Source organism: Atheta coriaria, unplaced genomic scaffold (assembly GCF_025399875.1).
Source record: "Atheta coriaria isolate IRGN ID8LTWV9N9 unplaced genomic scaffold, Caltech_Dcor_3.1 hic_scaffold_7_pilon, whole genome shotgun sequence".
NCBI lineage: Eukaryota > Metazoa > Arthropoda > Insecta > Coleoptera > Staphylinidae > Dalotia > Dalotia coriaria.
In genome coordinates this window covers 842621-861212 of record NW_027045449.1, presented here as the reverse complement: position 1 = coordinate 861212, position 18592 = coordinate 842621, and the positions used below count along the sequence as shown (strand labels likewise).

The 18592-nt window shown below is 34.7% G+C and overlaps 5 protein-coding genes and 1 non-coding gene across 7 annotated transcripts; 2 read left to right on the top strand and 4 right to left on the bottom strand.

The window, feature by feature from the left end:
• Positions 1–1560: 1560 nt before the first annotated feature.
• Positions 1561–3294, bottom strand: shv (DnaJ homolog shv). The gene is made up of 3 exons (XM_065308467.1): positions 2873–3294; positions 2245–2817; positions 1561–2015 (listed from the first exon to the last, which is right to left on the bottom strand). Exons 1-3 carry the CDS (start codon positions 3104–3106, stop codon positions 1740–1742), a joined length of 1083 nt encoding a protein of 360 aa, XP_065164539.1. The 5' UTR covers positions 3107–3294; the 3' UTR covers positions 1561–1739.
• A 395-nt stretch (positions 3295–3689) lies between these two features.
• Positions 3690–3761, bottom strand: TRNAE-UUC (transfer RNA glutamic acid (anticodon UUC)). The gene has a single exon. It is a non-coding gene; the product is annotated as a tRNA-Glu (tRNA).
• A 56-nt stretch (positions 3762–3817) lies between these two features.
• LOC135796438 (zinc finger protein 782-like) lies at positions 3818–5454 on the top strand. The gene is made up of 3 exons (XM_065308465.1): positions 3818–4041; positions 4107–4815; positions 4892–5454. The coding sequence occupies exons 1-3, from the start codon at positions 3931–3933 to the stop codon at positions 5266–5268; spliced, it is 1197 nt and encodes a 398-aa protein (XP_065164537.1). The 5' UTR covers positions 3818–3930; the 3' UTR covers positions 5269–5454.
• Positions 5455–6701: 1247 nt separating this feature from the next.
• LOC135796429 (venom dipeptidyl peptidase 4-like) lies at positions 6702–11433 on the top strand. Its single transcript, XM_065308453.1, has 12 exons — positions 6702–6891; positions 6955–7078; positions 7230–7324; positions 7599–7673; positions 8443–8498; positions 8828–9042; positions 9118–9724; positions 9795–10020; positions 10089–10465; positions 10536–10911; positions 10969–11112; positions 11355–11433. Exons 1-12 carry the CDS (start codon positions 6877–6879, stop codon positions 11406–11408), a joined length of 2364 nt encoding a protein of 787 aa, XP_065164525.1. The 5' UTR covers positions 6702–6876; the 3' UTR covers positions 11409–11433.
• A 4818-nt stretch (positions 11434–16251) lies between these two features.
• LOC135796445 (mitochondrial nicotinamide adenine dinucleotide transporter SLC25A51) lies at positions 16252–17800 on the bottom strand. 2 transcript variants are annotated; one of them, XM_065308473.1, is made up of 3 exons: positions 17503–17800; positions 17324–17436; positions 16252–17252 (listed from the first exon to the last, which is right to left on the bottom strand). In XM_065308473.1, exons 2-3 carry the CDS (start codon positions 17336–17338, stop codon positions 16530–16532), a joined length of 738 nt encoding a protein of 245 aa, XP_065164545.1. In that variant the 5' UTR covers positions 17339–17436; positions 17503–17800; the 3' UTR covers positions 16252–16529. The 2 variants fall into 2 exon arrangements, with proteins under 2 accessions (XP_065164545.1, XP_065164544.1); XM_065308472.1 differs by having other exon boundaries at positions 17324–17800.
• Positions 17801–17853: 53 nt separating this feature from the next.
• On the bottom strand, positions 17854–18480 carry LOC135796449 (UPF0184 protein AAEL002161). Its single transcript, XM_065308480.1, has 2 exons — positions 18261–18480; positions 17854–18194 (listed from the first exon to the last, which is right to left on the bottom strand). The coding sequence occupies exons 1-2, from the start codon at positions 18397–18399 to the stop codon at positions 18016–18018; spliced, it is 318 nt and encodes a 105-aa protein (XP_065164552.1). The 5' UTR covers positions 18400–18480; the 3' UTR covers positions 17854–18015.
• Between the last annotated feature and the right edge of the window lie 112 nt (positions 18481–18592).

The window sequence follows — 18592 nt, the reverse complement described above, 5'->3', positions numbered from 1 at the left end:
TCAAGATATTATCATGTAATACAACTACTTCTTGACAGATACAGGCACCTGGTGATGGACTATGCTCTCTGGCAAACATATTACTTGCAACTTTTGTGCAGACTTCAATTCTGATTCTTTTAGTAAGTCTCTTATGTAATATTCCAATGTATAACATGGAATATCTGCTTCTGCTAGATCTGTCATTGTTTCTATAGGTTTGTACCTTCTGGGGATCATGGCAATTGATGACAGACCAGCAGAGAAAGATGTTGTTAAAATAATGGCTATGATAGTCCAGAAGAGTATTAGTAGTCTGATGATTGAATATTTTGATGGTTGTGGTGTTGGTGTCATTGTTAAATAACTGATTATGATGATAATATAGTTATAATCTTTTCTACCATAAATTCTGTTTGTGTTTTTGTGCATAAAATTAGTCAAAACCCAGTCTACCAAATGTAATATTGCAGAATAAATTATGATTGTAAATATCAGCAATATCCATACTTTAGAATTCAACGTTTGAAAAACATAGGTTGTAGCTGGAAGTAATCCAGGTCTAGGAATAAGAAAAGTACTTGATAGTGAAGCGTATTGCACTGTTGCTTCACCACCAAGAGCAAGAATTTGTGACAACCAATGGCCAGATATTGATATATCCGCTGTGTTATCAACCAGATGCAATATTTGACCTGTCCAAGTCTTATTATCAAAATAAACGTAATTTAGAGTCATTTCCTGAGCTAGATGTGTTAATATTTTGGGTTCTATTCCATTTATACGTCCGTTTGATTCATAAACGTATGGTCCATATGAAAACCATAAAACTTTTAGTAGTTTCCTATTGAGGTTATGTTCAATATAATTATTGTTATCTTTTATGTCCATATTAACATTATCAGTTGTAAAATTAACATAAAACATGTTAATAAACCTGATAAAACACATTTCCTCTAGTTTAGTAGTATTTAACGATGTTTTTCCCATGAAAAATAACTTTGTATGTGTTTTTAACATGAAAATATTTCTTGTAAGTCGATCAACATCGTTTTGTTGTTGAAATATCATGATATAAGTAGTTGGTTGGCAAAATAAATCATAATCTTGATAAAATATCGTTGAATTCATATGTATTACTGAGTTTAACGTTGAATTCCAGAGTGTTTTTGAAATGTTGGTTGCCAAGGTGTTTTCATCGCTTAATATAATCACGCATTGTTCGTTTTGTATGATTTTCGTTAAATTTGCGGCGTATGTTGAAAAATAAAGAATAAAATTGAAGAAATATATGATTTTATGTTCATTGGTGAACATTACGACGATTTATAACTAACTAAAGTCAAAGAATCTAAAATATTGAAAGATGGAGCAGACTACAAATTAACTTATTATTGATTTACCCAAATAAATAAATAATATGAAGAATTCAATCAAGTTTTTGTTATTTTCAGTACAAAAACCTGATTTTTTAAATGCAAACCAACAAACATTGGCTAAAAAAACCCTTCATCACTTTTTAAACATAAAATTACCTATCATCATCGTCAATATTTAGGTACGCAAAGCAAACAACGTCACTTCATTCGTTTATAATTTCGTATTGTGCATGTAAAGTCTTGTCAGTTCATCAGCATCATGTTCCACACTGCATTTCATGGAAATCAGTGCATCTATGTACAATCAATACGAAATGAAACACAATCAGTGGTGGAAACCTTTCATAAATTAAACACAATAACGCAATAATAATAAATTAGCTAGTATCCACGCAGACCGTTGTACACCTTATTGTTGGAGCTTTGGTTAAGGATGTCTTTGATAGCCTTCTTGTTCTCGTCGCTGAACTCCTCCTTGGGGAACTCCACGTCGAATGTAATGTACAGGATGCCGTGGAGGTTGTTGTTGTCATAATTTGGCATACCTTCGCCCTTCTTTCTTATACGTGCACCTGGCCACGTCACTTTATCTCTACTGATTGACACGGGATGACCATCAAGGTGTTTTATTTCCAAGGTGAAACCAGTGAGGGCATCCTGAGAATTAATAAGGGATATTATAGTTGTAGAGGGCGCCACTTAAAAACAGTTTTTTTGAGCTTAAAAAGTGAAATATCTCCGGAAATATTAAAAGCAGAGTATTGATATGCATATTGATTGAAAGAGAATTTAATTCTGCATCATATCCGCTTAAAAGTTTTTAAATATTTGCAATATTTTAAGAATAAACGTCAAAAATGTTTTTATAACCTTAAAATTCACTTACCTGTAAACTAATAGTAATATTGGTATATAAATCGTCTCCTTTCCTCTCGAAAACAGGATGTGGCTGTGTCTTAATCCTAAGTATAAGATCCCCAGGATCTCCATCCAAGTGTGGTTCACCTTCCGCAGTGAATTTTGTTTCCTGCCCATCAACCATGCCAGGTTCAATCTCCATTTCCAATATTCTCTCCTCATTGACTAGTTTTACATTGGGGCACTCATCACAGACAGTCTGCTGGATCATCTGGAACCTTCCAGGGCCCAAATTCCGCGTGACCATCTCCTGTCGGCAATTGCACTTTCTCGTGCCTTTCGCCGCTTTCATCACAGGTTTAAACCGTGTGATTTCAACGAATGTGCCGGAATACAAGTCCTCCAATGTTGTCATTACATCCATTACAACATTAGCACCTTTTGGTGTCTCATGCTGTTGGTTTTCATTGCCGAAATGGAAACCAAAATCACCGAAAAAGCTCGCGAATGGATCGAAGTTATTGTCCATCATGCCGTCCTTTTGTAGACAATCCTCACCACATCTATCATACTTTTTTCGCTTGTCTTCATCTGATAATACCTGTAAAATTAAAAATTTTAGTGTTTCTTTTATTGAGTTTTTATTTAATTTTTACCTCATAGGCAGCTCCGAGATCCTGAAACTTTCTCGACGCGTCCGGATCATCTTTATTCTTATCCGGATGCAGTTCTTTCGCTTGTCGACGATATGCTTTCTTAATTTCGTGCAAAGTCGCGGATTTCGACACCCCGAGAATGTTATAGAAGTCCCGGCCTGCGAGCACAAGACTTATGCAGGTGAAAAGCAGCAGGAGCGGAATGAGCGTGTAGAAAACGTGCACTTTAGTCATCTTGTATGTGCGTTCCGTTGATGATCACTAGGTTTACAGACACATCACAATTGTATTGCAGGAGATCGCTGGAAGTTTGGCGGCTTGTGGGCCTGACAGCACTTTTTCGGTTCGGCGATAAAACGGACAGCTCAACGGTTCATCATTCGCCAGCGTTCGTTGGACACGCATGACGACAACGATGTGGATTGCGCTTATTGGTTAGAACATTTGTGCAGGGTTCAGGTGGGTGAGGTAGGCAACACAATATACACGGAAAATAGATGTGTCATAATGGAATTTGTTATGACATATTAATAAAAGAAAAGTTTGTTATAAGTTATTAGTTACACGAAAATACTTTAGAATAAATTATAATTTATTGAAATACAATGGTAGGTAGTTTTATAATAAAAACAGCAAGTAATTTTGATAGTTTTATTATTTTCTATTGGTTTAATATGAGAATATTCATGTTTTTATTAGTTTTAATGTTTAGGAAGCCATTTTGTGTTAAAATCACAAAGAAAAAAGTATTAAGTGTAATTTTATTAAACTTTGCAAATAAAAAAATAAAATAAGGAGTTAAATAAACAAAAGGAATTTCCGATACCGGGAATCGAACCCGAGCCTGCTGGGTGAAAGCCAGCTATCCTAGCCACTAGACCATATCGGATGTTGCTTTACACTACAAAAAGAATAAGATTTAACTAAAATTTTACACAATTATCTGTCTCCTAAAGTCCAGAAGCTACTTACTACTGAATTTTAACCTTGCTACCAGCTAAAGATGTAAACAAATCCACAAAAACCTTAAAAATTGAATGAAAAACAAGTTGTAATCAATGGAAATCGACATTAAAAAGGTGTGTCGTGTTTGTCTCAACAAAGGCAACATGATGTCAGTGTTCAAAGTGAATATTTCAAAGAAAATCATGTCTTGTGCTTCAGTCCAAGTAAATATTTCCATAATTTATTATAATTCACCACAAAAAACTAATTTATTGAATATTATTCATAGGTATGGCCAGATGATGGTTTACCAAACCAAATCTGCAACAAATGCACAGCCAGGTTGCATATATCCTTCCAATTCAAGAAACTCTGTGAGAAATCCGACTCAAAACTGCGTGAAATCATAATAAAAAGCAAAAATCCGCCTAATGAAACACAATTAGACACAATACAAGAACCACCACAAGTTGCAATCAACAATAGCATGTACATTGAATGTGTGCCAATCATTACACCGAATTTTATCTCGATTGGTGAGCAATCACACGAACCACATGTGAATTTCAACACAGAAACCAATGAAAATATTGTACAATACAACAGTGTGAATAATGTGTATCAAATGCCTGTTGTACAGCTAGAATCCATGCAAACACCAAGTCAGATTCAACCAGAAGTACAAATTAACAATATGAATGTAAATGTCAACGTAGTTAATGAAACAAGTAATAATTGTACTAAGAAACAATCTGATATGCAATGTAAAGTGTGTGGGAAGGTTTTAAGTAGTTTATCAAAACTAAATCGACATATGTGTATTCACACAAAAGATCCACCTTATAAATGTAATGTTTGTATGAAAGGATTCACGCATTGTGGGAATTATAAAGTGCATATGCGGATGCACAACGATGAAAAACCCTTTAAATGCAATACTTGTGGACACAGTAGTCGACAACAAGCTGATATAGAAAAACACATGAGAACACACACAGGTACTGTATATTTGTATTGGCTTGGTATGAAATTTTATAAAAATTAATAAAATTTTAATATTTTTGATTGTTTTAGGTGAAAGACCACATGGATGCCATCTTTGTACGAAAGCATTCGCCACACGGTCGAATTTAATCGCACATATAAGAACACACACTGGTGAACGTCCGTACGTGTGCTGTGTGTGTCAGAAAGCGTTTTGTCAGTCGAATGAACTCACGAAACACATGCGAACGCATACAGGTGAAAAAACGCATGTGTGTGATGTGTGTCAGCGTGGATTTAATGGTGCTAGTTCTTTGAAAGCGCATAGAAGGTTGCATACCGGTGAAAAACCTTATTCATGTGGGGTTTGTGATAAGTCTTTTGCGCAGTCCCAGTCGCTTAAGGTGCATATGAAGATACATAATGTAGGAGGTGGAAATATGGATGGGGAATTTAATAAAACATGAATATTTAAAAAAACATCAAGTTTTTCATGTTTTTTTGATTGTATGCAAGCAGATTTATACAAAAATGAGGTTAGAGAGTGAAGAGAGTGTAGTAGACATTGTGATTTAGCTATGACAGCGCATTGTGCACTGTGTGTTGCCTATAGTAACAAATAAATATATCCCTACTAATATTATAAATGCGAATGTCCTGATGTTTATCATGCTTTCACGCAAAAACTACTTAACCGATCATCATGAAAATTTGTACACATATTCTTAGTGGTCCCCGAAAGGTTATAGGCTACTTTTTATTTAATAAAAAAAATATTTTTAAAATAAAATAAAGAAATAGTTTAGCCAATAATACCTCTGCATCTGGCTATTTGACTACTTTAACGCCATCTAGCATTCCAGCAATGAAGCTCAAACCTAAGTACTATAGTACCATCACACTGTATTATCACACTGTATTACCGACAGCTACGTCAACATCAAATCCAATTGACTACACTATGGAGACTGTACACTATACTTCCATAGACTATACTTTCTGCAATTTTAAACTTCCCGCCATTCTACTTCATTGTTACTTCTTCTGTGACTACAGACTAAAGCTAGTATTTCATGTTTTACTTTGTTGTAAACACTTTCCATCTATTTGTTAATGAATATAATGATATTGATACTGATACTGATAATATTGAGGTAAGTACCCGAGGTGTTTGGGGAATGTACTCAATTGCGATTACGAATTATTTTCATTCTTAGATTGTGACGCACAGATCGCAACGAAAATACACTGTGTCATCGAATGTTTACGCAAACCATAAAACAATCAATGTGTAGTATTCTCAAACAAACTAATAATTAAAACTTGTGCAATGTATGAAAAATTCAACGCGCCTCACAAAAAGAGTTAATAACGGCTGTAAAACGTTCATATCTAACAAAAGTTCATTTTTAAACTTCGTTTGGCGGTGAGAAGTAATTTATTTGTATTAATTTTATCAAAAAATAGAAGAATTTGAGATGATAAAGAAGAAAAGCAAACATTATCTATACTTATTCATGTTTTGCATTAAAAAAATTAAAATATTTAGTTAAAAATGCAGAAAATAACAAAATTTTATTATTTTGGTCAAAATAAAGGTCAAAAGTAAAATAAAAAAAATTAACTAATTAATATGCTTAAGTGGCTTAAGTATTTTGTGAGAAACCATAAAAACTGTTTTTATATCGTTTAGTATCACTTGGAATTGGTAATTATTCCCAGCGATATCTTTATTGTGCTCTTCCGCCCTCGGCTCCGGCAGATTTGCACAAACAAGAAACTTCACTTAGCGGGCAAAACATGCGCGCGCTCGCGCTGTGCGAATTTCGCGATTAGCAGCTTAACGAAACGCGTTATCGCCGGCAGCGCGCGTGCTTATAAACTGCGCGGGCGGCGAAGGCAAAATCAGTTGCGCGTCGCTATCTAGCGAAATCCTCTTCAATTCAAAGTGTGCACAAAGTATACTTAAACCTCCAAACTAAACTAATCCTGCTACTACTTATACATCAGTTTAAAAATTTGTGTGCGCATGAGTGCTTGGTTTACGCCAAGATAAACTAAAAAAAAAAAACATCATGCGGAGTGCAATTGTAAGAAAATAATTTTCATAAAGTAATAGATTTTAATTTTTAAGTATTTGATTTTATTTGCAGTTTGTGGGCGTTTTATTCGCCGCTTGTTTCTCGTGCGTCATCGCACTGGAAGCAGCATTCACTTTGGAAGAGTTCATTTTGGGCAATTTTGCGGATACGAAATGGAATGGTATTTGGTATTCAGGTGAGCAAAATTTCAGTTACATCGTGTTTCACAAAGTGTTTCATATTATCACTGATAATTAATTATCTAATAGCTACCAAAAGTGATAACGTTTTTTATTGATTGATTATAATCTGTTGTTACCTACATTGTTTTTTACTCAATGTTTTAGATAAAGACATTTTTTATCCGGATGACAAAGGTGGTTTTCAATTATTTGATATGACAACTGAAAAATCAACAAGTCTTTTGTCATCGACCGATTTGGTAAGTTAAAAAGTGTTTTATAGTATATTAAGTCTCAAGTGCGCTAAGTGGTACTTTAGCCACGTTTAGCAAAGTGATGCTTAAAACTATTTTTTTACTTTCACTTTATTTCCATGTTTAATTTTTGCATTTAAACTGCACTGCTAGCAAATACGCATGCGCAAGCTCCTCCCCGTGACTAAAGTATTTTAATCACGGTTTTATGGTTAAATTACCACTTTTAAGATGAAAAAATGTATTAATCTCTAAATAAATATAATTTGTTTGATTCTAGGCTAATTATGCTCGTCCTTCAATCACCTTCTCCAAGGGTAAAACCTATGCGCTGGTGAAATACGAGGCGACAGCGGTAAGTACCTGCTAATATCATCGAAAAACCCCAAAAATTACACGCGACGTCAACATTCAAGTGTTTTATTGCGTAAATAAATGTACGGGTAGATTGATCAGATAAACAAATGCTTTAATCGATAGATTTTTACTTATGATATGTTTTGCGTTAATTGCACTATAAAATGATTATTATTAGACATTGTGGATTGTACATTATGATTCATTTTGTTTAAACTTGGAAAATATTGATCGAAATCATTTTTTATATAATAACTAGCTTTAACCCGCGGTTTCGCTCGCGAATATCTAAAATAATGAAGTTGCTTCCGTACGCGTCTGTAGTCACAGAAGAAGTAACAATGAAGTAGAATTGCGGGAAGTTTAAAATGGCTGAAAGTATAGTCTATGGAAGTATAGTGTACAGTCTCCATAGTGTAGTCAATTGGATTTGATGTTGACGTAGCTGTCGGTAATACAGTGTGATAATACAGTGTGATGGTACTATAGTACTTAGGTTTGAGCTTCAATGCTAGATGGCGTTAAAGTAGTCAAATAGCCAGATGCAGAGGTATTATTGGCTAAACTATTTCTTTATTTTATTTAAAAAATATTTTTTTTATTAAATAAAAAGTAGCCTATAACCTTTCGAGGACCACTAAGAATATGCGTACAAATTTTCATGATGATCGGTTAAGTAGTTTTTCCGTGAAAGTGTAACAAACATCAGGACTTTCCCATTTATAATATTAGTAGGGATTTATAAATTTAATTTGTTGTTTGTTTAGGTGTACCGCCATTCTACACTTGCCAAATATGCTGTCATCAAAATGGCGGACAAATCGTAAGTTAACCTATATTCAACTAGATTTTATTCGTTGATATTTTTTTCATTATGTGACAGGGATTATTTGTATTTAAAAATTTTCATTGGCATTTTCATAGTCATTTTATTTGCATGCGACAGCGTTGCACATACTTACAAACTATTTTACACACCTTGTAAGTTATATTTTAGCAACAAAAAGTAGTCTATGTTATTCTCCATGGTCGAAAATATCTCTGTACCAAAATTTATCAAAATTGCTTGAGTGGTTTATGCGTAATAGCGTTACAAACATACTTATTCATACATACTCGAATAAAATTTATTATATTTATCTATTTTAATAGTGTCATGGAGTTACACGAAGGACTCAAAGATAAATTGTTGCAAACGTGTCGCTTCTCTCCATATGAAGATGATGTCCTTATCGCCGTGAAGGATAACAACATTTTCTACCATAAATTCCCTGCCAATCCAGCTGATAAACCAACATTGGACCAAGTCACTACTCTGGGTGAAAAAGACGTGGTTTACAATGGCGTACCCGACTGGATTTACGAAGGTAACTAACATAACACATAATATAACCTAACCTCAAACTCCAATAACCTCAATTTAACCCTATTTCCACCAACAGAAGAAGTAATTGCTGGTGATTCCGCCCTATGGCCATCCTCAACCAGCCCAAAGTTCATCTACGCCGAATTCAACGACCGCGATGTCCCCAAATTCCAATACCCCATCTATGGTAAACCCGGAGACTACGCCAACCAGTACCCCGAATGGAAAACCATCCGCTATCCCAAAGTAGGTCAAACCAACCCCGAGTTTACCCTGTACGTCTATGACCCAAGCAACAAACCACCAAAGAAGTTGTCACTAAGCGAAGCAGCTGACTTCAACTCCAAGAACCACGTTTTATACAACGTTGCATGGAGAGACAACCAGAAAGTAATCGTCACTTATACAAACCGTGCCCAAACGGATGCATACATCGTCGAATGCAATGTGGATACACAAAAATGTACACAGTTAGCAACATCAACTACTTCCAGTACCGGATGGTTGGATATCCAACCCGTACATGTCCTAAACGATGACGCAAGCAAAAGATTCGTGGATATTGTTGTTAAGGACTCCTATGATGCTTTAAGAGTAACCGCAGGAAAAGATGACAGCACCGAAGTCACATTTGAACAGATGACAGTGTCCAGAATCATCGGGGATACAGACAAGAGTAAAATGTAAGAAAAAAAATGGCGTCTGTTAAAATCTCAACCATAACCTCAAAATTTTTTAATTTTTTTATTTTAGCTACTTTGAAGGTACCAAAGCAACAACCCACTCCCAACAACATGTCTACTCCGTTGACATCGACAGTGCTGACCCCTACAAATGTCTAACCTGTGATGACCAGTTCCTCGTGATGAATGAACCATGTAAATATGCCAGTGCTGTACTGAGTGTTGGTAAAACCTACATGACACGCATATGTTCCGGACCTGGACCCACTTATGTTGATATAATTAACCTCAAAGATGTAAATATAATATCATAACTTAGTATATACAACATAACCTCACATAACCTATATTTTAATGTTTTTAGCCTACAAAAAGCTATGTTTGGTTGGATAACAAAAATGTTCGTGCATTACTCTCCCAGAAAGCCCAACCAATCATCAAAGATCAAACATACAATGTGGGATCTGATGGTCAGACAGCTTCAGTCCGATTGTTACTCCCACCTGGATTCAGTGAGTCCCAGAAATACCCACTATTGGTAAATGTCTACGGTGGGCCCAATTCCAATCAAATTTCGGATGCTTACTCCATCGGCCTGCAGCATTATCTGGTTACCAGCAGGAATTATATCTATGCGTATATTGATGCTCGTGGAAGTGGTAAACGTGGCCGGAAGTTAATGCATGCTGTTTATAAGAATCTAGGAGGTTTTGAGATTGATGACCAGATTTCTATCACAAAGTAAGTGATTTTATATATTAGGTTATCTAACCTCAAAATTTAACCTTAAAATTTATTTTTTTATTTTTAGAACGTTGCGTGATGAATTCCCGGTTATCGATGCGAATAAAATCGGAATCTGGGGATGGAGTTATGGAGGATATGCCACTGCGCATGTCATCGCCCGTGATAAGGATACCTTCAAGTGTGGTGTCTCTGTTGCGCCAGTTACAGATTTTATTTATTACGATTCGATTTATACTGAGCGTTATATGGGTGTTTACGATGATAAGAATGATGAAGTGAAGACGCGTTATGAGAAGACTGATGTTACCAAACAAGCGGAGCAATTCAGAGGGAAGAATTACCTGTTGGTTCATGGTAATGCTGATGATAATGTGCATTATCAGCAGGCGATGCAGTTGGCTAGAGCGCTTGAACAAGCTGATGTGCCATTTGAACAAATGGTATGTAAACATAACCTAAATTTGAAATTTTTGATTTTAATTGTTTTTATGGTTTAGAGTTACCCGGATGAAGCCCATAGTCTTAAGGGAGTCTCAAAACACTTGTATCATTTGTTGGATAGCTACTGGTTGAAGCAGTTTGATGTTGAAGCAGAGAAAGAAGATAAAGACAATTCTGCTACTGCTGCGCAATTGAATATGGTAGTTATGGTTTCAATTTTCATGATGGCTAGGTTCTTCTAAGATTTACTAACCTAGAAATATTTTTTGAGAGACAAAATGGCGGCTAACCTAATTTATTGCTTACGTATTGAGTGTATAGTATAGCTTTTTAGGTTTTTATGTTTTTTAGGTTAGATTTATGTTATGTATTGCTAATGTGTTGTTTTTTGTTTTTCTTATGCGTTTTGTGATGTGTTGATGTGCGTTTGTTTTTGTTTTAGCTTTGCCAAGGTGAATACAAGAAGATTTGCTGTGTGGTATTTCGAACTTGTTAATAAAATTATGTAATAAGAAATAAAACGAGTTTTTTTCTTCCCTTGAATAATCCACCACAATCTACAATCAAATTAATGTTTATATGATGTCACTGTCATGAATATTGTCAAGGTTCATCATGTTTTCAACATAAAATAATAAATGGACATCATTGTAGGTGATATTAATAACTGGCAGCTAAAACCAAAACCTAATAACACAATAATAACAATATTAAAGTAGGTCCGGTCTACAACACTCAATAAATATGCAATTTTCTAAATTAATATTTTGTTCCATTTTTTTGTTGATTGATATAGATAACAAAACCAAAACTATTGTAATTATAAACATGTACACGCAATGTGTTTATACAACTAGAAGTCAATACCAACAATATTGTTAGTATACGTACGCAAAATTATTAATAACAAACAAAAATGGCTGCTGTGCATTTTCTATTAGAATTAATTATTAAAAACTATATTATCAACGTGTCTTGGACCAATTGCCTACTGCACATTGCTCCAAACTTTCAAAAGATAATAAACGTATTTGATAACACAACAAATTATTACCTAACAAATTCATTGTTATTTAGTCAAATTCCACAACGCTGTGATTGTATAATCATCTGGGACATGGAAAACAACTCAAACTATACCGAAACAATACTTGACAGCATCGATGAGCAATTGTTGTACGCCAATATCAGTTTTCGTTATCACAATCGAAGAATCCTCGTAATAACTGACAGAACAAATGATTCACTGAATAATATCTTTCAAACTAAAAGTTTACATTTTCTCATTCACTTTTTACTTCTTGCAGTGCAACCGGAAGCAAATTATCAATATAATATCTTCAATAACCTCAAAAGTGATTGTAATTCGAGTGATATAAACTTATACACACATAAATATGTTGGACAAGATGGCGGTAGACCTATACTTTTAGATACTTTCAGTGTTTGTGAGGGGACATTTAAAAATTCCGCCGTTTTGTTTCCTGACAAGTTAAAGAACCAACATGGCCGACCATTGAAGATAAGTACATCACAACGCATGCCTAAGGTTATTATAAAGAGAAAATTAGGTTCTTTATTGAAAATAGCAATGGAATACGCAAGAATACATAATATGAAGTTTATAATCAATGGAATGAATTATAGTGAGCCTGATAAGATACCAACCTACATGGCATCCACTGAAATATTTAAATTATTCATTGATGGACAATCTGACCTTGGAATAAGTATATTTCCATGTTTTTAGGTTATAAAATGCTAAATTTTTAATTTTTAGGATCTTTTTATATCACTGAGGAGAGGTATGCAGCCCAAGATGTCACAGGAATGACATTTCAAACTGAATTGACTGTTCTTGTACCCAAAGCAACGTAAGACCACAAAATGGCTACCATTTTCTAACATAACCTAAACATTCCTTATGATTATTTTTAGTGAAATTGATGGTTGGTCAGTGTTTACTTTAGAATTCACCACTGGATCTTGGTTGTTATTCATCTTATCCCTTTTAATTCATATGTGTGTTATCATATTGATAAGAAAATACATTTCGGTGACAGATGTTGTACCTCCACTGTTAGTGTACATAATTGCCGTGCAACAACCAGTGCCAACTTCCGGTTTACCAAAAACCAGTGTCCTGCGTGTTTATACAATCGCCATGTTGGTGCAAGCGATTCTTGTTGTTTCTATGTATAATTCTAAGCTGGCTAGTAATTTTGCGGGGCCGCAGTATTTGGGTGATATTAATACAATGGAGGATTTTGCTGAAAGTGATTTGGAGTGGGGGAGTACCGAAGCTAGTCATGCTATACCTTTGGCAACTGATCCAAAAGTATGCTATATGAATATTTTAGTTTTTGCGTTTTTTCTTTTGTAAATTTTAATGTTTTTATAGGAATTATCAAGGATAATATACAAAAAGTATAAAGAATATTCTTTGGACCAAATGAAACTCAGGGTTGATGATGGTGATCGCTTTGCATTATTGGCAATACGAATTTTTGGTAATTATCTAAGTGTTGAAGACTTCGTGGATGGAAATAATATCTTACGGTATAAGAGGTTGAGTGATAATATATTCACAGCGTGTAATACTGCGTATTTAAGACGTAATTCTGTTTTGACTGAAGATATATCCATGTTTATTATGTATTCGTTTGATTGTGGCCTTTTGGAGATTTGGGATAAACAGGTAAAGTAGCATTTTAAGCATTTTTGAGGTTACAAAATGGCCGACTATGCTATTCCTCAATATTTATCATTTTGTTTGATTTTTACAGGCCTTTTACCCAATGATAGGAAAACCTATTCACAGATATTTAAGCAGTGTTATTCATGAAGACCCAGAACCGAAAAAATTAACTCTGGTACATCTCCACAGTATATTCCTATTATGGAGTATAGGAATTACAGTTTCCTGTATAACATTTCTATGTGAAATGGTCACTACACGGATTATTACTACAATAAACCATCAGATAAAGACAAGAAACACATTACATATTTGGATAAACTAGATTTAACTGCTTTTGTTAATGTAAACATCATTTGTTTCCATTTTTGGTCCCATTTATCATTAATATAAGCTATTTCCTAATAAATAATGTTTTTTCATTCATTTATCTACACTATATGTAAACAATTTTGTATTGTTTTGTTTATATAATCGATCTATGGCCATTATTAACAACTATTAATAATATCCAGCGATTTCTATATAAACAATAACAACAATAAATCGATTTAATTCACACGAACTGTATTAGATTGAAAACACGTAAAAACATTCATTCCATTATTGGATGACGTGATAATTATTTTATTTATTGCCTCAACCGCCTCATCTATTTATATCTTGTCAGGATGTAATCATAACTGGCGTAACGAATCCAATTTCCTAATTTGATTATAAAGAGTTGATGTGATTGTAAAAATAAACAAAAAACAAGTGAAAGTGTCATAAACATGGCCGCCATTCAATTTCTGTTAGAGATAGTAATTAAAAACTATATTATCAACAATTCTTTGAACAATTGCTTACTGCACATTGCTCCAAATTATCAGCAGATAACAATAAACGTGTTTGATAACACAACAAATTATTTAATAACAAATTCATCATTATTTAGTCAAATTCCACAACGTTGTGATTGTATCATCATCTGGGACGTAGAAAACAACTCTAACTATACCGAAACAATACTTGACAGCATCGATGAGCAATTGTTGTATGCCAATATCAGTTTTCGTTATCACAATCGAAGAATCATCGTAATAACTGACAGAAGCAATGATTCACTGAATAATATCTTTCAAACTAAAAGTTTACATTTTCTCATTCACTTATTACTCCTTGCAGTGCAACCGGAAGCATACTATCAATATAATATCTTTGATAACCTCAAAAGTGATTGTAATTCAAGTGATATAAACTTATACACACATAAATACGTTGGACAAGATGGCGGTAGGCCTATACTTTTAGATACTTTCAGTGTTTGTAAGAAAGCATTTAAAAACTCAGCTATTTTGTTCCCTGATAAGTTTACGAATCAACATGGCCGACCATTAAGGATAAGTACATCTAATAAAATGCCGAGGGTTGTTATTAATCGCAAAGCTGGTTGCCTATTAAACATAGCAATTGAATACGCTAGAATCCACAATAATCAATTAATAATCAATGGAATGGATTATAGTAACCCGAATATGATTCCAACACACATTAAAACAAAAGAAATATTTAAACTTTTCATAGATGGAAGATCAGACCTTGGAATAAGGTCAATATTCTTAACAGCTGAAAGATGGACAGAACAAGACATGACTTCCATTATTTTCCAAACAGAAGTGACTGTCATCGTGCCAAAAGCTACGTAAGTATACAAAATGGCCGCCAGGGGTCAAACTTTTCAATTATTAACCTGAAAAAAGTATATTAGTATATATTTTACAGGGAAATCAATGGTTGGTCTGTATTTACTTTAGAATTCACCTTCGGTGCTTGGATATTATTCATCTTATCCCTTTAACACATATTTGTATCATCATATTGATTAAAAAATACAATTCCACATCGGCAGACATTTTGTCACCACGATTGGTATATCGTATAGCAATACAACAATCAGTACCAACAAAAACTTACCAAAAACAAACGTTTTGCGTTTGTTTACCATCGCCATGTTACTCCAAGCATTTTTAGTCTTATCTATGTACTCATCCAAACTCGCCAGTAGTTTTACAGCCCCGCATTACTTCGGAGACATAAAAACAGTCGAAGATTTCGCACAAAGTGACTTAGAATGGGGTGGAACTGAAAGCAGCAATGCAATACCACTGGCAAACGCTACAAAAGGCAGTTTAATGATAATATTATCAATATTCAAAGAATACAGTCTAGAAGAAATGAAACAACGCGTTAATAGACGTGATCACTTCGCCATTTTTGCTGTGCGTTTGACCGATCATAGTTTTGGCATGGAAGAATATGTAAACAAACAAAATATCATCGGATACAAACCAATTAAAGAAAATGTCTTCACCTGGTACAACGCGGCGTTTCTAAGACGTAATTCTGTACTGACTGAATCAATTTCCCTGTTTATAATGTACACATTTGATTGTGGATTGTTAGAAATCTGGGACAAGCAAGCATTTTATCCGTATATAGGCAAACCACTGTACAGATACTTAAGCAGTATGAATAAGCAAACTAAATACCCGAAAAAACTAAGTTTAGTTCATTTTTCTAGCATTTTTTTCATGTGGATTATCGGTGTTGTAATATCCAGTATAATATTTTCAATTGAAGTAATTTCCAGAACAAAAAATTCATAAACGAAACATAAACTTTAATACTACAATTTGGATTCCCTAGACTAGTTTAATTTATTTACTTCACAATATTTAACACTTATTACCAAATCATATGACACAATTGCAACACAAGTTGCATATCTTTAGGACGAGGGTGAGTTTCCTTTCTATACATTTTCCACCCCGAGTTGATGAACCCTGGTTGCATTTGATGCAAAAAAATAATAATAAAATGCTTGATTTATTTAAAACTTAAAAACGAGTTTGTATCTTTTGTACACCTCATCACTCTTTACTCGAAAAATATCCGCCGCATGTAGCCATAGGCCGCATTCATCACCCCCCAGCCTAGGAACGCGCGAATTAAATTTGCTTCAATCCCCGTGTAAATATATCGAATCTTCCCGCCGCGCTCAACATAGATTTGCTTGAATGCCACGAACATATTCGGTGTTCTACCGCCCAGCGTCGACTGCATTGAGATTTTCACCACGTTCAACGGGTAGAATATACTCGAAGTGACAGCGCCAATCACCGCACCGCTTACAAACCCATGCACCGTATGCAATAGCACAGAATTCTCCGGTGGTATTAACTTATTGACTTCGTCACGTGCGATAAAAAAACACGCATTTGACGGACCATTGCGCCATAGAATCGGGACGATTCCACGGTAATATTCGGTGAAACCATAGGTACCAACCACGCGGAATGCATGATACATATTGCGAAACTGTAGATGATACGCTGAGCAAGATAATAGGGTTTGCACGCGTTCAAAGGGCATGAAAGTGACTTCAGCAGTGCCGGAAAGCATTGCTGCGATGAATTTCGCTGTGTAATCATTGACGTTGCAGGCGTTAAGAGGGCGACGGATGTTCTCGTACATGCCGAACATCACTGACAGCGAGAGGGTTTTTTGTGCGAGCGGGGGCGCCATCCCGCGGTAGAGGAAGTAGATTCCTTCATTGTGTAACTGCAGCAGGGCTGATTTCATTGATATCCCATCCAACATCTAAAAATATTTAAAATTAGTAAAAAAATTCTTAATTTTTTCAAGTAAATTTTGTTTTTTTGATGTTATACTTGTCTAAATATCATTTTATAGATGGGATATGTAAGTGTGATGTTGATGAACGCAGCACCCCATCCACAAGCAAACTCTCGCCATTCAATCTGCTTGTAGTGGCTCTCCAAGTCTTCAATAAACGCAGCATACATGTTGATGTCAGCTGGTGCTTAACATACTAATTCCAATACATTACCAAACCATTTCGAATTTATCTGAATACCATATAGTCGAATTTTCCGCTCAATTTTGCTTCACTTGCAAGGTTATACAATTTACATTGGTGAATTTGGATCGTTGTGGAGTGTGTCGCGCTGCTGGAGTTGATAATTAAAGGTTGTGCGCTTGTGGATGGCCCATATTTGCGTTTGCGTGTTGTCGAATATCATTACGATGGGATTTCGACTTTCAGCGCGTTACGAAAATCTTCACATCACACAGCATCTCCACTTCCACAACCACACACAGCGTCCGTCAATTGTCAAACTGGCATTGACTCTCGCGTTATTTTTACGTTTCGGGGTTATAAAAATCAATTTCACTCTCGTTTCAGTTATTCCGTAATAATCTTTGCGACATTCTCAACGCTCTTATCATATTTACATATAATTAACTTATCATTTTTTCTCCTTGAACTTATAATGTTTAAAACACACATAAATGCAACAAAACTACTGTACTTATTTACATTATTATCAACTAATTAATCTTATTGCTCAGATGACTTGGAGGCTTTTGCTGTTTGTGATTGACTCTCCATTTGTTCGCGAATTTCGCGATTCGCTTGCAAGAGTTTCAGCAATTCAGAGTAGATTACTTCGTTTTTTTGTTCAATATTGTCCAGTGCTGAGTTTAACTCGTCCATTTTATTGTTTAAAGCATTAAATTCTACAATATAGATATTATTAGCCATTAATTTGTTTATAAATAGTGTTTTAAATATTAAATTTGTACCTTCTTGGGACATGTCTTCCAAATCATCTTCCTCTTCTGATTCATTGTGATCTTCTTCCATGTCTTCCTCATTTTGGTCATTTGGGGCGTTGTTTTGGGGGAAAACAGCTTGTTCACCCATTTTATTGTTGTCTTTCATTTGTTCTTCAATCGAAAGCACAAAATGTTTGTGTTGGTTGTAATAAAAGCGTCAAAATCATATGACTTCAATCAATATTTAACGTAGGCAACCAGGAATACATCAGTAACTCTGGTTGGTGGCATAACATGAAAACCCTTTGCGATAGAAAATTGATTTTTTTAGTATTTTAATGATAAAAACTAATAAAAAT